The 18530-nt window shown below is 38.1% G+C and overlaps 7 protein-coding genes across 8 annotated transcripts in view; 4 read left to right on the top strand and 3 right to left on the bottom strand.

Annotated features, from left to right (window-relative positions):
* The first annotated feature begins 57 nt into the window (after window positions 1-57).
* Window positions 58-3253, top strand: LOC135939574 (mesoderm induction early response protein 1-like). Its single transcript, XM_065484039.1, has 3 exons — window positions 58-189; window positions 692-1242; window positions 1684-3253. The coding sequence occupies exons 1-3, from the start codon at window positions 183-185 to the stop codon at window positions 2140-2142; spliced, it is 1017 nt and encodes a 338-aa protein (XP_065340111.1). The 5' UTR covers window positions 58-182; the 3' UTR covers window positions 2143-3253.
* Window positions 3254-3256: 3 nt separating this feature from the next.
* On the bottom strand, window positions 3257-5341 carry LOC135939572 (RNA-binding region-containing protein 3-like). Its single transcript, XM_065484037.1, has 6 exons — window positions 5094-5341; window positions 4891-5037; window positions 4724-4831; window positions 3979-4664; window positions 3510-3669; window positions 3257-3460 (listed from the first exon to the last, which is right to left on the bottom strand). Exons 1-6 carry the CDS (start codon window positions 5225-5227, stop codon window positions 3277-3279), a joined length of 1419 nt encoding a protein of 472 aa, XP_065340109.1. The 5' UTR covers window positions 5228-5341; the 3' UTR covers window positions 3257-3276.
* A 175-nt stretch (window positions 5342-5516) lies between these two features.
* LOC135940483 (integrator complex subunit 15) lies at window positions 5517-7834 on the top strand. The gene is made up of 8 exons (XM_065485388.1): window positions 5517-5714; window positions 5827-5969; window positions 6115-6336; window positions 6395-6572; window positions 6634-6787; window positions 6849-6984; window positions 7038-7242; window positions 7700-7834. Exons 1-8 carry the CDS (start codon window positions 5606-5608, stop codon window positions 7777-7779), a joined length of 1227 nt encoding a protein of 408 aa, XP_065341460.1. The 5' UTR covers window positions 5517-5605; the 3' UTR covers window positions 7780-7834.
* On the bottom strand, window positions 7661-9762 carry LOC135940485 (EP300-interacting inhibitor of differentiation 3-like). Its single transcript, XM_065485391.1, has 7 exons — window positions 9546-9762; window positions 8950-9036; window positions 8752-8888; window positions 8480-8698; window positions 8222-8423; window positions 8059-8165; window positions 7661-7995 (listed from the first exon to the last, which is right to left on the bottom strand). The coding sequence occupies exons 1-7, from the start codon at window positions 9610-9612 to the stop codon at window positions 7891-7893; spliced, it is 924 nt and encodes a 307-aa protein (XP_065341463.1). The 5' UTR covers window positions 9613-9762; the 3' UTR covers window positions 7661-7890.
* Window positions 9763-10739: 977 nt separating this feature from the next.
* LOC135940482 (PI-PLC X domain-containing protein 1-like) lies at window positions 10740-13859 on the top strand. Its single transcript, XM_065485387.1, has 6 exons — window positions 10740-11074; window positions 11141-11428; window positions 12217-12493; window positions 12669-12961; window positions 13012-13176; window positions 13229-13859. The coding sequence occupies exons 1-6, from the start codon at window positions 11002-11004 to the stop codon at window positions 13495-13497; spliced, it is 1365 nt and encodes a 454-aa protein (XP_065341459.1). The 5' UTR covers window positions 10740-11001; the 3' UTR covers window positions 13498-13859.
* A 381-nt stretch (window positions 13860-14240) lies between these two features.
* The window catches only part of RapGAP1 (Rap GTPase activating protein 1), a 243819-nt gene continuing 239529 nt past the window's right edge, over window positions 14241-18530 (bottom strand). Inside the window, exon 12 of one of the 2 annotated variants that reach the window (XM_065485379.1) lies at window positions 14241-14399. In XM_065485379.1, coding sequence (XP_065341451.1) covers window positions 14256-14399 — 144 coding nt within the window. In that variant the 3' untranslated portion in view covers window positions 14241-14255. Of the gene's footprint in view, window positions 14400-18119; window positions 18236-18530 lie in introns of those variants that run through there. The other variant, XM_065485376.1, reaches the window with a different exon arrangement.
* LOC135940480 (PI-PLC X domain-containing protein 1-like) lies at window positions 15118-18483 on the top strand. Its single transcript, XM_065485386.1, has 8 exons — window positions 15118-15422; window positions 15511-15645; window positions 15708-15791; window positions 15858-16145; window positions 17018-17294; window positions 17511-17749; window positions 17812-17976; window positions 18029-18483. Exons 3-8 carry the CDS (start codon window positions 15719-15721, stop codon window positions 18355-18357), a joined length of 1371 nt encoding a protein of 456 aa, XP_065341458.1. The 5' UTR covers window positions 15118-15422; window positions 15511-15645; window positions 15708-15718; the 3' UTR covers window positions 18358-18483.

Genomic DNA, 18530 nt, shown 5'->3' with positions numbered 1-18530 from the left:
AAGAAGTTCAAATATTTGTCATACGGCGCAGGCGCCGCTAGAACTCGGCACTCGGCAGCCATCAGCAATCATTAAACCATCATTGACTACTATCCAAACGGAGGGTCAATAATCTTTCGCTATGCGATTTTATTTTCTGCAAATTTAGTGCCGTTTTAAACTTTCAAGATATATATGAGATAATGAGCAGTAAGTGATTTTTGAACATGTGTATCTGTTCAATAGTTTTTCTTATATTTCACCGTCATAAATCTTAAAGACTGTTTTTATTGAGAAGTTCAGCAGTGAGTCGTAGCGTTGCTGTGCCTCTTGTTTTCGTTTCGCTATCCGTCCAACCCTCATTCAAACCTCATAATAATGTTTTTGTGCTTTTTTTTGTTCTACTTTAAAATTATATTGTTTCGAATCTTGTGATAATTTTCAAACGATTTAATGGAATCTTTATTTTAGTTACGGTTTTAGTGAATCATTTTCTGTTCCTGCTTTTATTGTGCCAGAATTTCTACTAATCACTGTGTGTATCTAAACGAGAAACTAAAGACATTTTTCCCCACAAAAAGGGTACTCACTTTTAAAATTATATCTGTTATTTCAAGTTATGGAACTTAAATTTGTGGTTCTGTTTTTCATATAAAAAGGTAAACGGAAAACTTGAAAGCTTCATTAATTTTGTTTATGTATATATTTTTAGGCGCCAAAATGGGGGAAATAGGTGAAGTGGACATACCAAACAATGAAGACAACGACGATAAGGAGTTTGATCCACCGATTGAGATGATGATTCACGATTACGACGACGAGAGGACCCTTGATGACGAAGAAGCCCTTGAAGAAGAAGCTGAGAGTGAATTAGACGAGCTCTCCGAGTTGCAAAAGGACAATCAAATTCCTCTCGCTGAGCTGTTCGCCATGCATGGCTACGGCGAGGTCCACCCAGTGAACTCCATCAACGTGGAAAACGACATCGAGGCCATCATCGAAGACGACTGCAGCGGTGTCGAGGAAAACACAATACAACCAGGCATCACCAGCACGCAGGTGCTGCAGATGTATGTCGAGGACGAGGAAGACCTCTACACGTCCCTTGACTTTAGCAACTCTGGCTCCTTCAAAACCACCAGGGTTGGAGACGAGTACCAAGCACAGGTTCCTGAAGTTGCCTGCAGCATGGACACGATTGATCCTCACTACGGAAAGCTGGACACACTGCTCTGGGATCCGAGCCATTTGTCAGAAAATCAGGTATTGGAATTTTTAAACCCTGACATTTGAGCGTACTATACTAACTAGTTTTAAGTAATGTGTGATATTTTTTGGCAATTTTAGTCTAGATCTGGAATGCCGTTAGTTTACACATTGAGCCCTGGCGTCAGGGTAGCCTCGATTGATTGATATAATTCCTGAATTTAGCCATTGAACTGACAACTGATACCTGTAGGCTTTGTATTTTTTTATTTGCAAGATCTGAACACTGTTGGAAATGTGCCGTTTGGCCCTTTTGAAGACATCAGGGTGCTCATGACGCCTTGATGTGCAAAAATCTCTTTCCTTAGCACCCTGAATGGTTCTAAAGGGTCAAGTTTAGTTATAATTCCAGAATTGTTTTATTAAAATTCAGGAAATAATACACTTATACCTGAAATTGAGACGCAAGTTAATGCTATTGCTGTTATTTTTTCTCAGGTTGAGGCTTTCAACAAAGCAACAAATAAAGCGCAACTTCAGGGCAGGCACGCGTGTGTACGAGACAATGACGAGAACTTGTATTCTCTGATGATGAGCAATTTCAACATCGAAGAGGCGCTTCGCAGACATTCGTTCAACACAACTGAGCCAGTGAACACCATTTCTCTGTGGACAGAGCAAGAGGTGGACAAGTTTGAAAATGGACTTTGCACCTACGGCAAAGACTTCTTCAAAATCCACCAGAATAAGTTGCCCTCCAAGTCGGTGATGGACATAATCAAATTTTACTACCTGTTCAAAAAGACTGCACGCCACGAAAAACTGATGACCAGAAATGACGTGAAAATAAGCAAGAAGCCAAGTAGGCCTTTTAGAATTAGTTCAAACAGAAATCTGGAGTTTTTGGAAAACTTGCTTGGGGACGGTTCGGGAAAAACTATGGCAGCCGAGGCTTAGAGCGTCGCACGAAATATCTATCATTTATCATTTCTGGCAAATGAGTAACACGATTATTTATATTTTGATCTCAAGTGGAGGAGGTTATACGGTGGGTCAGAACTAACTTGTATGATTGCTGCAAACTACTAAAATCACCATTTTATTGGCTATTTGGGAAAGTCTTTTGCATTTCAAGCCACAACCAGACAGAAACTATTTCAAAGTTTAGTTTATTTTATCTGCGTTCCAGACTTGATATCCTGAAAACAGAAATCGTTCGGAATCACATCTGGAATGCACATAGTAAAAGGCTTAAATCTGAAACCTATTACGATGCGCGTGAAAATTAAAATAAAATAGTGGGCTTCAAACTTTAGGGACTTCTATAAAGGATCCTCTTCTCATTGCTCATAGAATAGTTTAAAAACTGCGCATTCATTGTTGTAAAAGTCGTCTTTATTGCTCTAAAAATATATTTTCCATGAAAAAGGGCTGGGGTTGATAGCAATGAAGACTAATTTTACGAACCAAGGAATGTTCTTCTAAGGACTTCCCTAAATAGCCAATATGATCCCAATTAACGCAATGTGTGTATTTTTATATTTAATTTGTCTGGACACGCGTCAACTGAACTTATTAATTGTTCACAGGGGTGTGAATCTTTGGAGAATATTTTTGGACATGTGATTCTGTTTGAATGATTCGTGCAAAATTTGGCAAGTCTTTTAGTTCTCATCATTTTTACGAATACTTTACAAAAATAATTTTAATTGTTTTAAGTTCACTGAGCTTGTCAGATGTTTTACCTACTTGAAAATGTGCTTTAGCTTGAATTGTGGCCAGTCCTATTTGCATCCCCCTATGGATTTTGTACTTACAAAATTGATAAAATTAAGCAATGAATTGAAAACTTAAATTGAGTACGATGTTACTAGTGGTTCCTAAAATCCTGCAATTGGCTCAAATTCTTAGTGATTTAAGTCTCCAACAAAGAATAATTAACACTATTAAGTGTGCCATATTATATCAAAACGATATCAGTTTGCATTGCTTCATGCTTGTGTAATACTCATTAAACAGGTTAAATTATTCAGAAAATAAACATAATTTTACAAGAACAGAAACAAAACAGTCTTTTAATGATAATAAAATTTAATCGCTCTGTTTACTAACAGTATTTTGTACTTTTGATCTGCCAAATTGGATGACCATTGGTTTGTCATGAAGAATGTAGCCGTTTGCCTCCTTCATTGCGTTTTGAGCTTGCTCCACAGAAGGAAAAGTGATAAAGGCCTGTCCTTTCATGCGTCCTTCAGTCATCAGCAGAATATCAAACCTTTAAAAAATTTTAAATCACAACTGCAGCATAATAAAAGACGCCTCACATTTTATTTGCTTCCTCATCCAATGGTCTGTGTCCAATGAAAGCCCTGAAGATGAAATGCAGGTCTCTCGCTGTGGTTGCCTTGGCCAAATTTTTAACATACAGCCGGCAAGATGGAGCTCCAGGCTGATAGTTTCGAAAAACAGGCAGGCTTGATCGATCTAAAATAAAATTATTATAGTAGAATTGACTAGGGTTGCAATAATCTTCAAGTCTGAAAGTTTTTCTCCAAATTTTTACCAAAATCTTGCACTTCAGTTAACAATAAATTTTGATTAATTATTATTATTCGCTCATGACCTACATGTGATATATTTGAATTCTGGCGAATTTGAGGGCAGTAATTACTCAAAAGAAGAATAAGTTTTTTCATACAAGTGCAAGTAAAAAATTTACATTAGTATAATGTTTGAAGCCAGTGTAAAAAATTCAACCCTGAGTATTCCCTCTTGCAAAGAGATAAAACTCACCTCTCTCAGGTACCCTGTTCCCCCTAAGCGTGGCTACAGAAATATATGAGCCATCATTGCTGTCATTTTGGTCCTTTTCTTCATGTTCTTCATTGCTGGGCACAACTGGAAAGAGGATACCAAAACCGTCTGCTTGCACTGAAGGATCACTTGGCGCCACAATGGGTTTAACTTGACCATCGTCTTTTTCACTAAGCTTCAACGTGATGTTCTTTTGCGGCTCTTTGGTGCTCAACTCAAAAACATCAGTAACTGGCACTGCTTGTTTGGTTATTTGTGTTGAACTTTTTTGCGGCTTTGACAACTTTGGTACTTTGATTCTTGACCTGGTGTCTGCAGACTTCCTCTTAAGTGGCAACAGCTCGGGAACCTTGTTCAGCGGCTCAGAGTCACTTTCAAGTTCAGATTCACTGGAAGAAGTCTTTTGTTTGTTTTGTTCTTCCTCTGTGGCACTGATTCCATTTAAATCTGGAACTGGCGATTTGCTGCTTTCACTTTGAAGGTTTAACTGAAGACCCAGAAGGGAAGCTATGGCAGACTGATACTCAGGGGACGTTGAGTGGAATGGCGAAGGCAAATTCATTTTGTTCATTAGGTGCAACACTTGGTTGTAAAATTTAGGAACGGAAACAAGAGCTCGAGCTATGTTTGCAAGCACTTCGATCGAAGGCGGTGGATACAAATATCTGCAATCAACCCATAAACAAATTAAATTTTCGGAAATTTCATTAGTTGGTTGGCTTACGTTATGTGTGAAGGCGGAGGCTGGCTTAAATTCAGTGGCAAACTCCAGGCGTTGAGATCTTGAAGAAATTTTTCATAGCACTTCTGACTGCCACCATCCTTTGCATCTCTATAAAAAATATTTAAATATATAATTATTTTACACGGACAAAAATTTATTTTACTCACTCATCAGGCTTTTGGGACTCTAAAATATTCACAGCAGTCCAATTCTCAATTTTTCTCTTACTGTAAACTGTAATTAAACGCTTCCCCAAGATTTCCAGTTGGTGCAGCCTCTTGAGAGCAGTTGACGCTCCATTTTCACTGTCGAAACTGAAAAAAAAATATTTGCTAAAATTATCTTTCTAACATAAATTTGGGAAACTCACCTAGCGAAGGCAAGGGAATTTTTTGAGCCTACGAAGTCAACTGAAACAGCACCAAAATGCTTCAGAAAGTCCTCTTTTTCCGCGTTGCTAAAACTCTCCGGGAAGTTTGAAATCTTCAAGCAATTCATGCTCATTTTGACTAAAAGAGTTTTAAAATATGAATGAATTGCCCTTAAAATTCATCGACTTGTGAAAGCATCAACACGTTCGTCTTTGTTTACATCCACATGAAGTGTGCGACTGTGCGTTTGTTTGTTGTTTGTTTTCGCACCTTTAGTTAGAATTTTGGTATTAGCAATGCGTGTTCGAAGTTCGAACACGACAGTAGTGTGCGCTGATTGGGTCACTTTTATTATGCGAGTGTTCGTTGGCTGTAATGGGGGTGTGTCATGGTCTTCATTGTTTTGTAAACAAGACGGCGAGGAGACGAGACCTGTTACTTTTCGAGCAATAAAATTTAACAAACGACAACCAAAAACCTGTTTTAATAACAGGAGCAACATATTTATTTTATGGTTTTTGGTGAAATGTCGTATAACGTGGGAAATCTTGCAGAGATCAAGACCACAATCAGGAAATTTGAGTTTCCTTATTGTGCTAGAGATGCTTTGGAACATTCAGGTATACTAAATGGTTTAAAATCGCCATCAATTTAAATTTAACTCACGAATACATGACACTGTGATACAAGATCACATATTTATGTTTTTCTTTAATTTTTCCCATTTTTCAGAGGCGTTGCTTATGCCCTACTTGGCTGCAAATCCAAACGATGATGTCCCTCAGTTTGCCAGGGATTTTGTGAGAGAAGTTGCGTCCGAGTTCGTTTTCTGCGATGTGGATCCTTTGCATCCACTTCTAGGCGTTAAAAGAAGAGTGAGCAAATTTACCTAGATAGTTTTTTCAATTGAATACTGCTTAAAAAGCAAAAAATTGCTGCCAATTTCTGATTTTACCTTTCTCAAGAAACACCCTGGATAAAATACGAAAATATCAGTCTTAAAAATGATTTTAATTTCAGGTGGGCCTCAAATCATCTTCAGAGCTTAGTCTTCTTGAAGTGCTCTGTGATCACTTTTCTAAAACAAGTCAAAGCAACATATGTGCTGGGCGCAATCAGCTCTTTTTGGTGCTCTTTCATCCCATAACTGACTCTCGGATGAAAATCCTTTCAAAACTGGCTTCCTTGGCGATATCAACCAGGAAGATTCATGTGCTACTCACCATCGGCTATTGGATGCACGTGAGTGCAATTTAATCAACTTAACTTTGTGATTTTATTGAATTAAGATGTTTTTCAGTGGACCTTGCCCATCAGCCCAGACGCCTCTCTTCATTTGGCACAGAGTTTGGTTAGCGATTTCTTTATACTCACTCCAAGTGCTGCACCGAAATTACAAGAGCTGCCCCAAGTTTCTCCTCTATTCACAGCTAGCCTTCTCACCTCTCTCGTCCAGATGTACGGATCAAAGCCAGGCAGTAAGTATTTTCTGTTTCTTTTTTAAATTTGCAATTTTATCCCATTTACCGAAAATTTCAGAGCTTTACAAAGCACCTCCTCAGGCACTCCTCAGAATGGTTACCCAGTGGGTACAGGAGAACACGCATTTGTGTTTAGCCCCTTTGCAGCAGCCCAAGTCTGGACCAACTGGCATTAACGAATTCCCCGCCACACCAATCGTTGGACTATTCAGGTTGAGATTTTATTTAAAAAATATATCAGGAGCAAATAATGTAATCTGATGTGAATCGAAGGTGGACCATTTTCTCTCCATTCCACGACGGCCGAGTAGAAATCACTGAAAGTGCAACAGAACTCAACACTGAACCAACTCCCACTCTGACTGAAACGGAGAAGTTGTACTCCACCTTGCATTTATCCCTAATGCAGGTTAAGTCCTCGTAAATTGTTCTGTTCAAATGACAAAAATATCCGATCCATAGGGCTTGCTCACAGGGACACACGCCGTAAACCAAATGATCCAAGGGAGAGGAGTGTCTGCGATTGAGCTTGCATCGTTGGTAGACGACCTCAGGAAAGAACTGTTCTCTCAAAATGTGAACGAACCGAGCAGAAATTTGGCTCTAGACCGCTTCGGACAGGCAGTGCAGAGCGTCATCAGCGCAGGATGCGTATCAGGAAACAAAAGTATGTATGCAATTTATTACTTTTCATAACTTTAGGCTATGAACTACTAGGGTTTTATTTAATTATTCTAAAATTGACAAATTTGAAGACTGATCAAAACTGTCATGATAATCAACTCGTCAGCAAAATTATTATTCGGTACAGCACCATCAAAATCATTGATGCAAAAATTATCACATGGAAATTAGCATTAAAGCACTATGGCATTCAGCCATACTATTTCATTTTTTATTTTACCATCAGATTTGGAAAGATGAAAACTATTACTGATATTGTTTTGCATGGCATTAATTGGAAAATCTTGCCATTAACTTATAAAAATCAACGGTAACCCAGGATGTGAATAAATTTTGATATATATGCAAAATCTGTGCAAATAGTTATAAGCTGTAATCATTATGCGAGAAAATTAGATAAATGTTTGCTAACGTATATTTATTTTGGTCACTGCTTACAGACTCATTCATGGCTCAGCTGTCAACGCTCCCAGAGACAAGGCTGCTGAGTATACTGAAGAGCCACTATCAAATTGTATAAAATTGTACATAGAATTATAATTAAATTGACTCTTGATTGTACTGCATTCAGATAATTTAGTTTCATTCACGAATTTGCTGATTCGGCTCTAGAAACTGGGCTTCATCTAGCCTAACGCTTGCGCTTCTGAGAAGCATTGGTTTGTTTGGTATCAGGAATATCACTCTCTTTCAGAATAATCATGGGTTTCTTGACATCGAACAACCTAACAGCCTCCTGTAATTATTACACAATAAACATTATATTTCCTGATTAAACCATGCAAGACTAGAAACGTACCTTCCACTCTTCAGGAGTGACACTCATGACTAAGGCACACTTGCTATCTCTGCTCTTGGTCCAGTTTTCCTTTGGAATAGGTTTGATCCTGGGTCTTTTATCCTTGTCTAAAATAAAAAGTTGAAATCATGAATGCATAAACCTACAAGAACAAACCACAAACCTAAAAAGATGCTCGCTCGATTGCTGTTGACCAGAAAGGAAATGTGGAAGATGTTTTCGACAGTCTTTGAGAAGGAGTCGGGGTTGAAAACGAACTTGATGTAGCTGAGAGACGAATCTTGGTTCCGTTCATAGGCTTGAATGAGTTGCCTTTCAATTTCCATCACAGTCTCCTCCACAGTTCTGCCCTTCACAGCGTCCACCTGATTAAACGTTTGGTTAGCCTCTAAATAATTGTTGGTGCGACTTTGTTATTTGCCTTTTCGGGAGCTTTAGCTGGCTCGATCACATCCTTTGGCAGTCTGACAGGAGCTGCCCTGACCTTGGCTTTTTTCTCAGGGTCGGTGATCTCCAGAGCCCCAGCCATGACGCTGAGGGAGGGTGCTTTGAAGCCAAACACTTTGGAAGCAGAACGAGAGAAGTCCTCGATAAGGGTGTCAGCCCAGTTTTGACCATCTTTTTCTTTCACCACATGCAGCTGTAGCAAAACAAGAATTTATCCGACAAACTTAGAAACAGCTTAAATCTTACAATTTTGTGAGCGTGGACCACAGGGTCAAAGTTGAACTTGTCAGGTGAGAGAATGCGAATATTCAGTTGGAAGATTTTAAACAGCACGTCCATCAGATTCATGTCCAGCATGATCATCTGCAACTTCTTGTCTTCAGCTGTTTAATAAAAAATAGCTCAGTAAATATATGTTAAACCAGCAAAAAGTGAGAGGCGCACCTTCTTCCTGCTTTAAAATTTCCATCCCTCGGTCCGAGAGGCTTTTCAATTGGTTCAAGCACATTTCTCCCTGTTCTGCCTTCAACACTGAAAATAGCGAAAAATATTTTGTTACTATTCAATCATTTTTTCCCATGAATTTGTATGTAATATGTATTCAAATTTTAAAATATTGTAAATATATGAGCACAACAATAAAAAGTAGCAAATTTCATTTCGCAAATTTCAAATTGAATTTAACGAATTTAATTAGTAGCCAATTTTGTAACTCGTTTTATATTGATACTAACTGCTCCCAAAATAAGGAGAAAAACAGGAGAAACTATAATATCAAACACGTATATCTATAGTTGCGAAATTTTTAATTTAATAAGTGTGAGAATTTATGCAAACCTGAAAAACACTCTTATGTATGTAATTGCAGAGGATACATACATAAGTACATATTGAAATGTTGATTTGATATACACATAACAGCTCTTCCGCACACTACGAAATACATACAGACACTGAGAAAACAGCCCCAATTTAATTTGCTAAGCAGAATATAAGATGAGCATGATTTTTTTGCGGATTTTGCCTTTACTTGAACTTACGAAATTCTTTTGCCTCGTCGATCAGGTCTAGGAAATTGTTCCACTGCTCAAATGGTGTGCCTGCCATCGTGGAAATTCAGTCCAAGTTGTCAAAGTCAAACGTCGACAAGTTATTTATGATAATCCTAACAATTTAAAAGAAATAGTCAGTGTCCAGTGTGGGCATCCCTGCAAGAGAAGCGTGGAGTGGCGTGGAGTAGCAGCGCGCAAGAGAACAAAAACAACACACACAGAAGCTCAAACAACGGTCCTGAAAGGCGGGCAGAAGTTTTCGAATGCGCATGCGCTAAAATAAAAGTATGGTAAATATTTGAATTGTTTAAAAGTTTTTAGCTGGCACCAGATTCATGTTAGGTGTGCCGGTGTGCGCTTGTTTAAATAAGACATTTTTTATTATCTGATTAAACTGGGCAAATAAACTACTGAGTTAATATGTACTACTGAGTAAATAATAAAAGAGAAATTGGACACATTGAAAAAATTAATTTACTCACCAGCTGTTTGTCAACAATACATAATGAAATTAACGAAATATAAAGACGATAAAGACTTTATTTAACTATCATTTGAACTATCACTGATTAAAAAAACATTATTATATTGATTAAAATGAATGTGATGGAACTGTTTTGCCTATGACTAATTATATCAGCTTTTTCTCTAATCCAACAAAAATTTCTAATAGACTTTTACGTTAAACTAGCTAAAAATCACAATACGTTTTGTTAAACTGAACGAAGAGCAATAAATATTTTTTATGCTCGTGTCTAAAGCAGCAGAGAAACCCATAATAACTTGCAGAGAGCATTAAACAATTTTTCAGAGTTTACGCCTCTCACGCGATCGTTGAACTGTGCTGGCCTTAGAAATTGTTCATATTGTCATTAACAACGGGGACGCAGAGGCTCAAAATATTTCAGAAATGACCGCGAACCCTCGTCTCTTCTTTCTTTCAATATGTTAGTATAACGAGTAGTGCCTTTGTGTAGCATTTATTTTGACACTGAATTATGCTGAAGTGTGTTACGAGGTCATCTCACTCTGCTGCCCCAACCGGTCTGCTCTCCTATGCGTAATATGCATTCGCAGCTCGTTTTTGTCAAAGAGTGGTTGCTCCTCGCACTGCTCTGTGCGCTCATCCCAACATCTGCAACTGTTAAGCTTAGGTAATAATTTATTTAGCCTTTCACTCTATAACGTGATCGATTGGCGTTTTATTTTTATTGAAGATTGTTTTATAATATTTGTTATTGGAGAGTACGAGGGAGATAAGAAAAGACAACGTCAAGCATTATTTGGTTTCGCTTTCGTTGCACAAACACTTGATGCGGTTAAAGTTGCGGGTAAAAGTTAATCAAATTTAATTCTGATAAGAGTGAAATGGAGAAAGCTGTCAACAAAGTTTGTCAAATCGAATCAGTTTTATTTTTTGATCGTCGTTGCAGGGATCAATAAAATGCTAGTCAAAGACACGTTCTTGGTCTTTACAATATGCGCATTTTCCACGCTGCAAGCCGCGCCTGTGCATCGTAAGTGATAATAATACAAATTTCAATTATTTCTTCTATTTAATCTAAAAAAATTCAACCTCATAGCCACGTTAGAATGCACGTCTGGCCTTCGTGTCCATCTCACAGTCAGCTCCATCGCCAACAGATCGACCTTAAACCAACTCGAGCTCAACTGGATGGGAGCAAGCCCTGCTAGTGGAGACTGGATCGGTATCTTTAATTCTGACCCGACTGTGTCTGGCACGGCCAATCCTCTGGAGAGGCTTGATTTGAGCCCGACCGATGCTGGCAAAGGCTTTTATGTGACCAACACTAAGGTGGACAGTTACGTGAATTCTGGCTCTGAATTTGGATTCGTTTCAAAATGCCTAGGTGAGGATTTTTTGCTGGAATCGAAATACAGAAACAAAATTTAATTGATAAAATTAAAAAAAATGTTTAGAGTCCACTAACTGACTTTACTAAATCTCTAAAACTTTTTCCCCTAGTCACCTTTTCTTAAAAACCCTTTGAATTTAAATACATAATAGGGTTAATAATTAAAGACAATAGATTAATATATTTGTGCGTCTGATATTTCTTTCAAACGCCAAATTGAGAATGAAATCACACCATTTTATAATTTTTTATCTTAAACATTAAAATTCTAAACCTGTCTTTTGGAACAAAAATGCCGAAAACATTTCAAACTTGTAAAATGTTTAACATTTGAGGTTGAATTTAGGATTTTTCTACGAATTTTTTTTTAATCTCGGAATCTAAAAAATTAAATTTATCTATTCATATTATTTTTAGCGTTTCAATAAAACGATCCCCAGTGCGTAGGTAGTAACAAGAGTTGGTCTTTTTCTGACTTGTCTTCCGTGCGCCCTGTTTGTTCGCAATGTTATTGGGAAGTGGAGTTTTCGCGAGTTGTTCGCTATCAGGGGGTCGCCTATCTCGGAAGAGGTAAACCGATCAAAATTCACCACTGAAAAATCCAATTTGACTTTGAGTCTCCTTTTATAAACAATGATTCGAAAAATTAATTTTTAATATCTGAAAATGAAAAACACTGGAAAAATCGCTATGGATTATTTTTAAAATAATTTTCACATTAAACAAATTTCATTGTCAACTTGAAACAAAATTTTGCTGATTTGTATAATTTTATATCTCAGCCTACCACATTGGATACGTGTCAAGCGGCGGCCAGGTCTTGGCGAGCAGTTGCCTCCGCCTTGAGCCAACCTGGATGGCCGATATGGTTGGCCTAGGAGACCAAATCATAAAGGACATTTTCATTCCCGGCACACACGACTCAGGCGCTTACAGCAAATACGATCCCGTTCTGGGCGAATCGATTGTCTTGAAATATGCGTTGACCCAGGATGAAGACCTGCTCGCGCAACTCATCAGGGGAGTGAGATATCTCGATATCAGGCCTGCCTACTATGGGTTCGTTATTTAATTTTAATTTAATTTTTATATCTTATAAATTGTTTTTCGGGGTAGTGAATCATGACAATTCCCTGTTTGTGAATCAGGTTTTTTCTCTTTGCTTGTAGATGTTTGTGGTTTAGATTGCTTTTGTTTTGTTTGTTGCATGTTTGGTTTGCCTTTACGCACGCAGAAAGTTTTCGGACAGATTTTCTCAGTCAGTTTTATGCCATTTTCCTCGCTGCAGACCTCAAAGGGCTGAAAACCAAACAGGATTTTGGATAAACCACGGCATTGTCCAAGTCCACCGCCTGGAAGTTGTTGTAGCCCAAGTTCGGCAGTTCTTGGCAAACACCGAAAAAGAAATAGTCATTTTCGACGTCAGGGAATTCCCCTACGGTTTCAACAGCGATGCTATTCACGAAAAGCTGATTGCATATCTGCAGCAGGAGTTCTCGCAGTATATCATCCCTCGCGGGCCAGAAGGTAAAATTAAACTAAATTGCGATTTACCCAATTTTTGTAAACTATTCTAGGATGGAGCTCGAGAATAAGCGATTTGAGGGCTTCCGGTGGCGGAAAGCTCATTATTTCTTATGATAATTCCAATATGTACAACAAGTACGATTGGCTTTGGAATCGAGTTGAGCACAAATGGGGCAACGTCAGAACACTTGTAGACCTTTACAGTTATTTGAGTGGTAAATTAGTTTAAATAGAAATTAAATAGAAAAATAAACTTGCTTTTCGCAGAGATTTCAACACCTACAAATAACGCGTGGTCTGCGATGACAGAATTGACGCCAGGAACATGGGATGTTATCACTGATAAATTCGGCGGATTAAGAAAAATGGCAGATTCAGTCAACAGGAACGTAACGTCGTGGTACCAGGGCTCGTGGGGCCGAACTGCGAACGTGGTCGCGGTTGATTTCTACCGTGGGTCGGATATTGTAAGGACTGCAATCGAGTGGAACAAGCAGAAGATCAGCTCTGGCAATATTAAATGCGCAAACAAGTGAGAGAGAAGCCAGCACCGCCTGAGAAGACTGTTTCAATTTTTCCAGTTCAAATTCTTTTAAAACCAGGGTCACACTGAACCAGCACCGATTAGTTTAATCTTAAACAGTTAATTTTTTCTGCCTCCGTACACACCTCCTGCTGGCCGTTGCTGTCCATGCAGAAGCTGCATGAGATGGGCTTGTGCGGCGTCTCGGCGCTCGACATGCTTTCGAGCCCCGTGGCGCTGTTCCCGTTGTACATGCCGCCAGTGTCCAAATCGTTGCTGTTCAAGGACGAGGCATCGCTCTCCGACAAATTTAAAATGTAAAATTCAATTTCAATAAAAAAGGTGATTTTAATACAAACAAACAGCCTAGTTTTAAATTATTAAATTGGTTGATCATTTTATATCTTGAGAAAATCTGATGTGTTGTAAATTTAATTTTCTTGATAATTTTCAGATCTGGTTGACTTTTTAGTATATTTCAGCTGCAAGAAAATTATTTTTCACGTTCTCTAAAAAACTCTCTGACCTGATCGGCAGTACTTTTCCTGATAAAAAAACAACAGTGCTGAGAATTTTGCTTCACAGTTGATGGAATTTATCAAAGGCAAAATAAATAAATAAATGAACATAAAAATATTTTTCATGCTTTTAACAGCTTCAAAAATTAAATTTCACCTTAATTATAATAGTGTGTAGCGTACCATAAAGTGTTTGGATGACTACTAATGATTTTAAATTTTTTAATCCCTTATTGATATATAAAAACATTATTTACCTCGCAGCTCGATGAGTAGGCATGTCGGGACTCGACGCCGGAGAAGAAGGATTGCTAGCCAAGTTGTCTTTGCCACTGCCCTTCTTAACACTGCTGTCGCTGTTGTTACTACCTGTGCTCTTGAGACTCGGCCTCCCATTCTATAAGAAAATCCATTATCACCTCCATTGCGTGACGAAAATACTCGCAAAGCATTACCATTTGAACGTTGTCACCGGTGGCTGGCGCTTTTGGCGCGGCGATTTTCTTTGTACACATTACGACATTGTTTTTGTTAATGTTGGCCAAGTTCATTTGAACATAAATACCTAACTTGGAACGTATAAAATAATCAATTTTTTGATCAAGGAGCATAATAATTTGACAAATTTATTTCAACATTCTTGTGTTAAAATTGAAAATTTATGAATCTCGTTCAAGAGACATTAGTTTGTTCTATTCAAATTTAGATTTAAAAATATAATAAATATTAATATTCATAATAACAAAATCATCTCTCATATTAGTTGACACACTTAACTTAAAACTTAAACCCACTTTAAAACTGATGAAAACCACGATTTACGTAATGGCCACTCTCTTAAGTCAGCTTTTTCTCTAATGAAACAATAATTTAAACAGATTTTTACGTTAAGCTGGCCCTAATATTAAAATGATTTTTATTTTATGTCCCAAATACGTTTTGTTAAACTGAACGAAAAGCAATAAACATTTTTTATACCCGTGTCTAAAGGAGAGAAAACCATAAAAGCTTGCAGAGCACTAAACAATTTTTCAGAGTTTACGCCTCTTACGAGATCGTTGATCGGCCTTAGTAAATACGGCTATAGAAATTAGTCATTATTGTCATTAACAACGGGGGCGCAGAGGCTTGAAATATTTAAGAAAGGACCGCGCGAACCCTCTTCTTCTTTCTTTCAATATGTTCCAATGGTGACGAGCGCTACATCCTCTCCTCTGATAGACGCTAGTAACGAGTAGTGCCATTGTGTAGCATTTATTTTGACACTGAATTATGTTGAAGTGTGTTACGAGGTCATCTCACTCTGCTGCCCCAACCGGTCTGCTCTCCTATGCGTAATATGCATTCGCAGCTCGTTTTTGTCAAAGAGTGGTTGCTCCTCGCACTGCTCTGTGCACTCATCCCAACATCAACAGCTTAGGTAATAATTTATTTAGCCTTTCACTCTATAACGTGATCGATTGTCGTTTTATTTTTATTGTTGATTGTTTTGTAATATTTGTTATTAGAGAGTACGAGGGAGATAAGAAGAGACAACGTCAAGCTTTGATTTCGCTTTCGTTGCACAAACACTTGATGCGGTTGACAACGGTATCACACTGGGGTAAAAGTTAATCAAATTTAATCCTGATAAGAGCGAACAGGTAAAAGCTGTCAAAAAAGTTTGTCAAATCAAATCATAGTTATTTTTTAACCGTCGTTGCAGGGATTAATAAAATGCTAGTCAAAGACACGTTCTTGGTCTTTATGATATGCGCATTTTCCACGCTGCAAGCCGCGCCTGTGCATCGTAAGTGATAAAAATACCATTTTCAACTATTTCTTTTATTTAATCTGAAAAATTTCAACCTCATAGCCACGTTAGAATGCACGTCTGGCCTTCGTGTCCATCTCACAGTCAGCTCCATCGCCAACAGATCGACCTTAAACCAACTCGAGCTCAACTGGATGGGAGCAAGCCCTGCCAGTGGAGACTGGATCGGTATCTTTAATTCTGACCCGACTGTGTCTGGCACGGCCAATCCCCTGGAGAGGCTCGATTTGAGCCCAACCGACGCCTGCGAAGGCTTCTATGTGACCAACACTATGGTGGACAGTTACGTGAATTCCAGCTCCGAACTTGGATTCGTTTCAAAATGCCTAGGTGAGGATTGTTTGCACTTAATAAGGGCTGGAATCGAAATACAGAAACAAAATTTGAGTGACCAATTTGAAAAAAATGTGTAGGTCCATTATTGACATAACTATATCACTTTCTAAATTTAAAGTTTTTCCCCTGGTCATCTTTTCTTAAAAATCCTTTGAAGTTTAATCATTAAAGACAATAGATTTTTATATCTGTGCATCTGATATTTCTTTCAAACGCCAAATTGAGAATGAAATCACACAATTTAATGACTTTTGAGCTTAGATATTTAAAGTCTAAGCTTCTGTCTTTGGAGACCAAAAATGCCAAAAACATTTTAAACTTGCAAAATGGTTTATATTTGAGATCGAATTTAGGATTTTTCTACAAAAAAGTACAAATATCGTGTTATACTAGCGGTTTTTTGAAAAATATATTATTCTCTTTTTGATCTTTGATTCTAAAAAAGTACAATTATCCATTTATATTATTTTAGCGTTTCAATAAAAAGAACCCCTGTGCGTGGGTAGTAACAAGAGTTGGTATTTTTCTGACTTGTCTTCAGTGCGCCCTGTTTGTTCGCAATGTTATTGGGAAGTGGAGTTTTCGCGAGTTGTTCACTAACAGGGGGTCGCCTATCTCGAAAGAGGTAAACCGAAAAAAATCACTATTGAAAAATCCAATTTGACTTTGAATCTCCTTTTATAAACTATCACTCGAAAAATTAATTGTTATGTAACACCTGCAAATGAAAAAAAATGGAAAAAATCGCTATGGATTATTTTTAAATAATTTTCTCATTAACAAAACAATTTTATTTTCAACTTCAAACAAAATTATACTCATTTATATAGTTTTATAGATTTAAAAATTGTTATTTTTTTTATCAGACTACCACATTGGATACGTGTCAAGCGGCGGCCAGGTCTTGGCGAGCAGTTGCCTCCGCCTTGAGCCAACCTGGATGGCCGATATGGTTGGCCTCGGGGATCAAATCATAAAGGACATTTTTATTCCCGGCACACACGACTCAGGCGCTTACAGCAAATACGATCCCGTTCTGGGCGACACGCTTGTCTTGAAATATACGGTGACCCAGGATGAAGACCTGCTTGCGCAACTCATCAGGGGAGTGAGATATCTCGATATCAGGCCTGCCTACTATGGGTTCGTTATTTTCTCTCAATTTAATTTTAATATTAAAATATAATTGTCTTTCGGTGTTGTGACGAACCATAATTCACTGTTTGTTATACAGATTTTTTCTCTTTGTAGTTTAGATTGCTTTTGTTTTGTTGTTGCATGTTTGCTTTGCCTTCCCGCACGCAGAAAGTTTTCGGACAGATTTTCTCAGTCAGTTTTATGCCATTTTCCTCGCTGCAGACCTCAAAGGGCTGAAAACCAAACAGGATTTTGGATAAACCACGGCGCTTTCCAAATCCACCGCCTTGAGGTGGTTGTAGCCCAAGTTCAGCAGTTCTTGGCGAACACTGAAAATGAAATAGTCATTTTCGACGCCCGGGAATTCCCCTACGGTTTCAACAGCGATGCTATTCACGAAAAACTGATTGCATATCTGCAGCAGGAGTTCTCGCAGTATATCATCCCGCGTGGGTCAGAAGGTAAAATTAAACTAAAGCGTGACTATACTTTTAGTTTATTCAATATTTGTAAACTATTTTAGGATGGAGCTCGAGAATAAGCGATTTGAGGGCTTCCGGTGGAGGAAAGTTAATTATTTCTTATGATAATTACAATATGTACAGCAAGTACGATTGGCTTTGGAATCGAGTTGAGCACAAATGGGGCAACGTCAGAACACTTGAAGACCTTTACAGTTATTTGAGTGGTAAATTGGTTTAAATAGAAATTAAATAGTAAAATAAACTTGCTCTTCGCAGAGGTTTCAGCACCTACAAATAACGCGTGGTCCGCGATGGCTGAATTGACGCCAACAGCATGGGATGTTATCACTGATGAACTCGGTGGACTAAGAAAAATGGCAGATTCAGTCAACAGGAACGTAACGTCGTGGTACCAGGGCTCGTGGGGCCGAACTGCGAACGTGGTCGCGGTTGATTTCTACCGTGGGTCGGACATTGTAAGGACTGCAATCGAATGGAACAAGCAGAAGATCAGCTCAGGCCATATAAAATGCGCAAACAAGTGGGAGAGAAGCCAGCACCGCCTGAGAAGATTGTTTCAATTTTTCCAGTTCAAATTCTTTTAAAATCAGGGTCACACTGAACCAGCACCGATTAGTATTAGTTTTATCTTAAACTGTTAATTTTTTAGGCATTTTATATTTTTCCATTCAAATTAATATCATTGCCTCGTAAAAAAACGAATTTTTATTTTACAACTCATTCCATTCTTTAGTCGATAGGAAAAATGAAACTGCCG

This window comes from Cloeon dipterum, chromosome 3 (genome assembly GCF_949628265.1).
Source record: "Cloeon dipterum chromosome 3, ieCloDipt1.1, whole genome shotgun sequence".
Lineage (NCBI taxonomy): Eukaryota > Metazoa > Arthropoda > Insecta > Ephemeroptera > Baetidae > Cloeon > Cloeon dipterum.
This window is presented reverse-complemented; position numbering and strand designations above follow the sequence as displayed.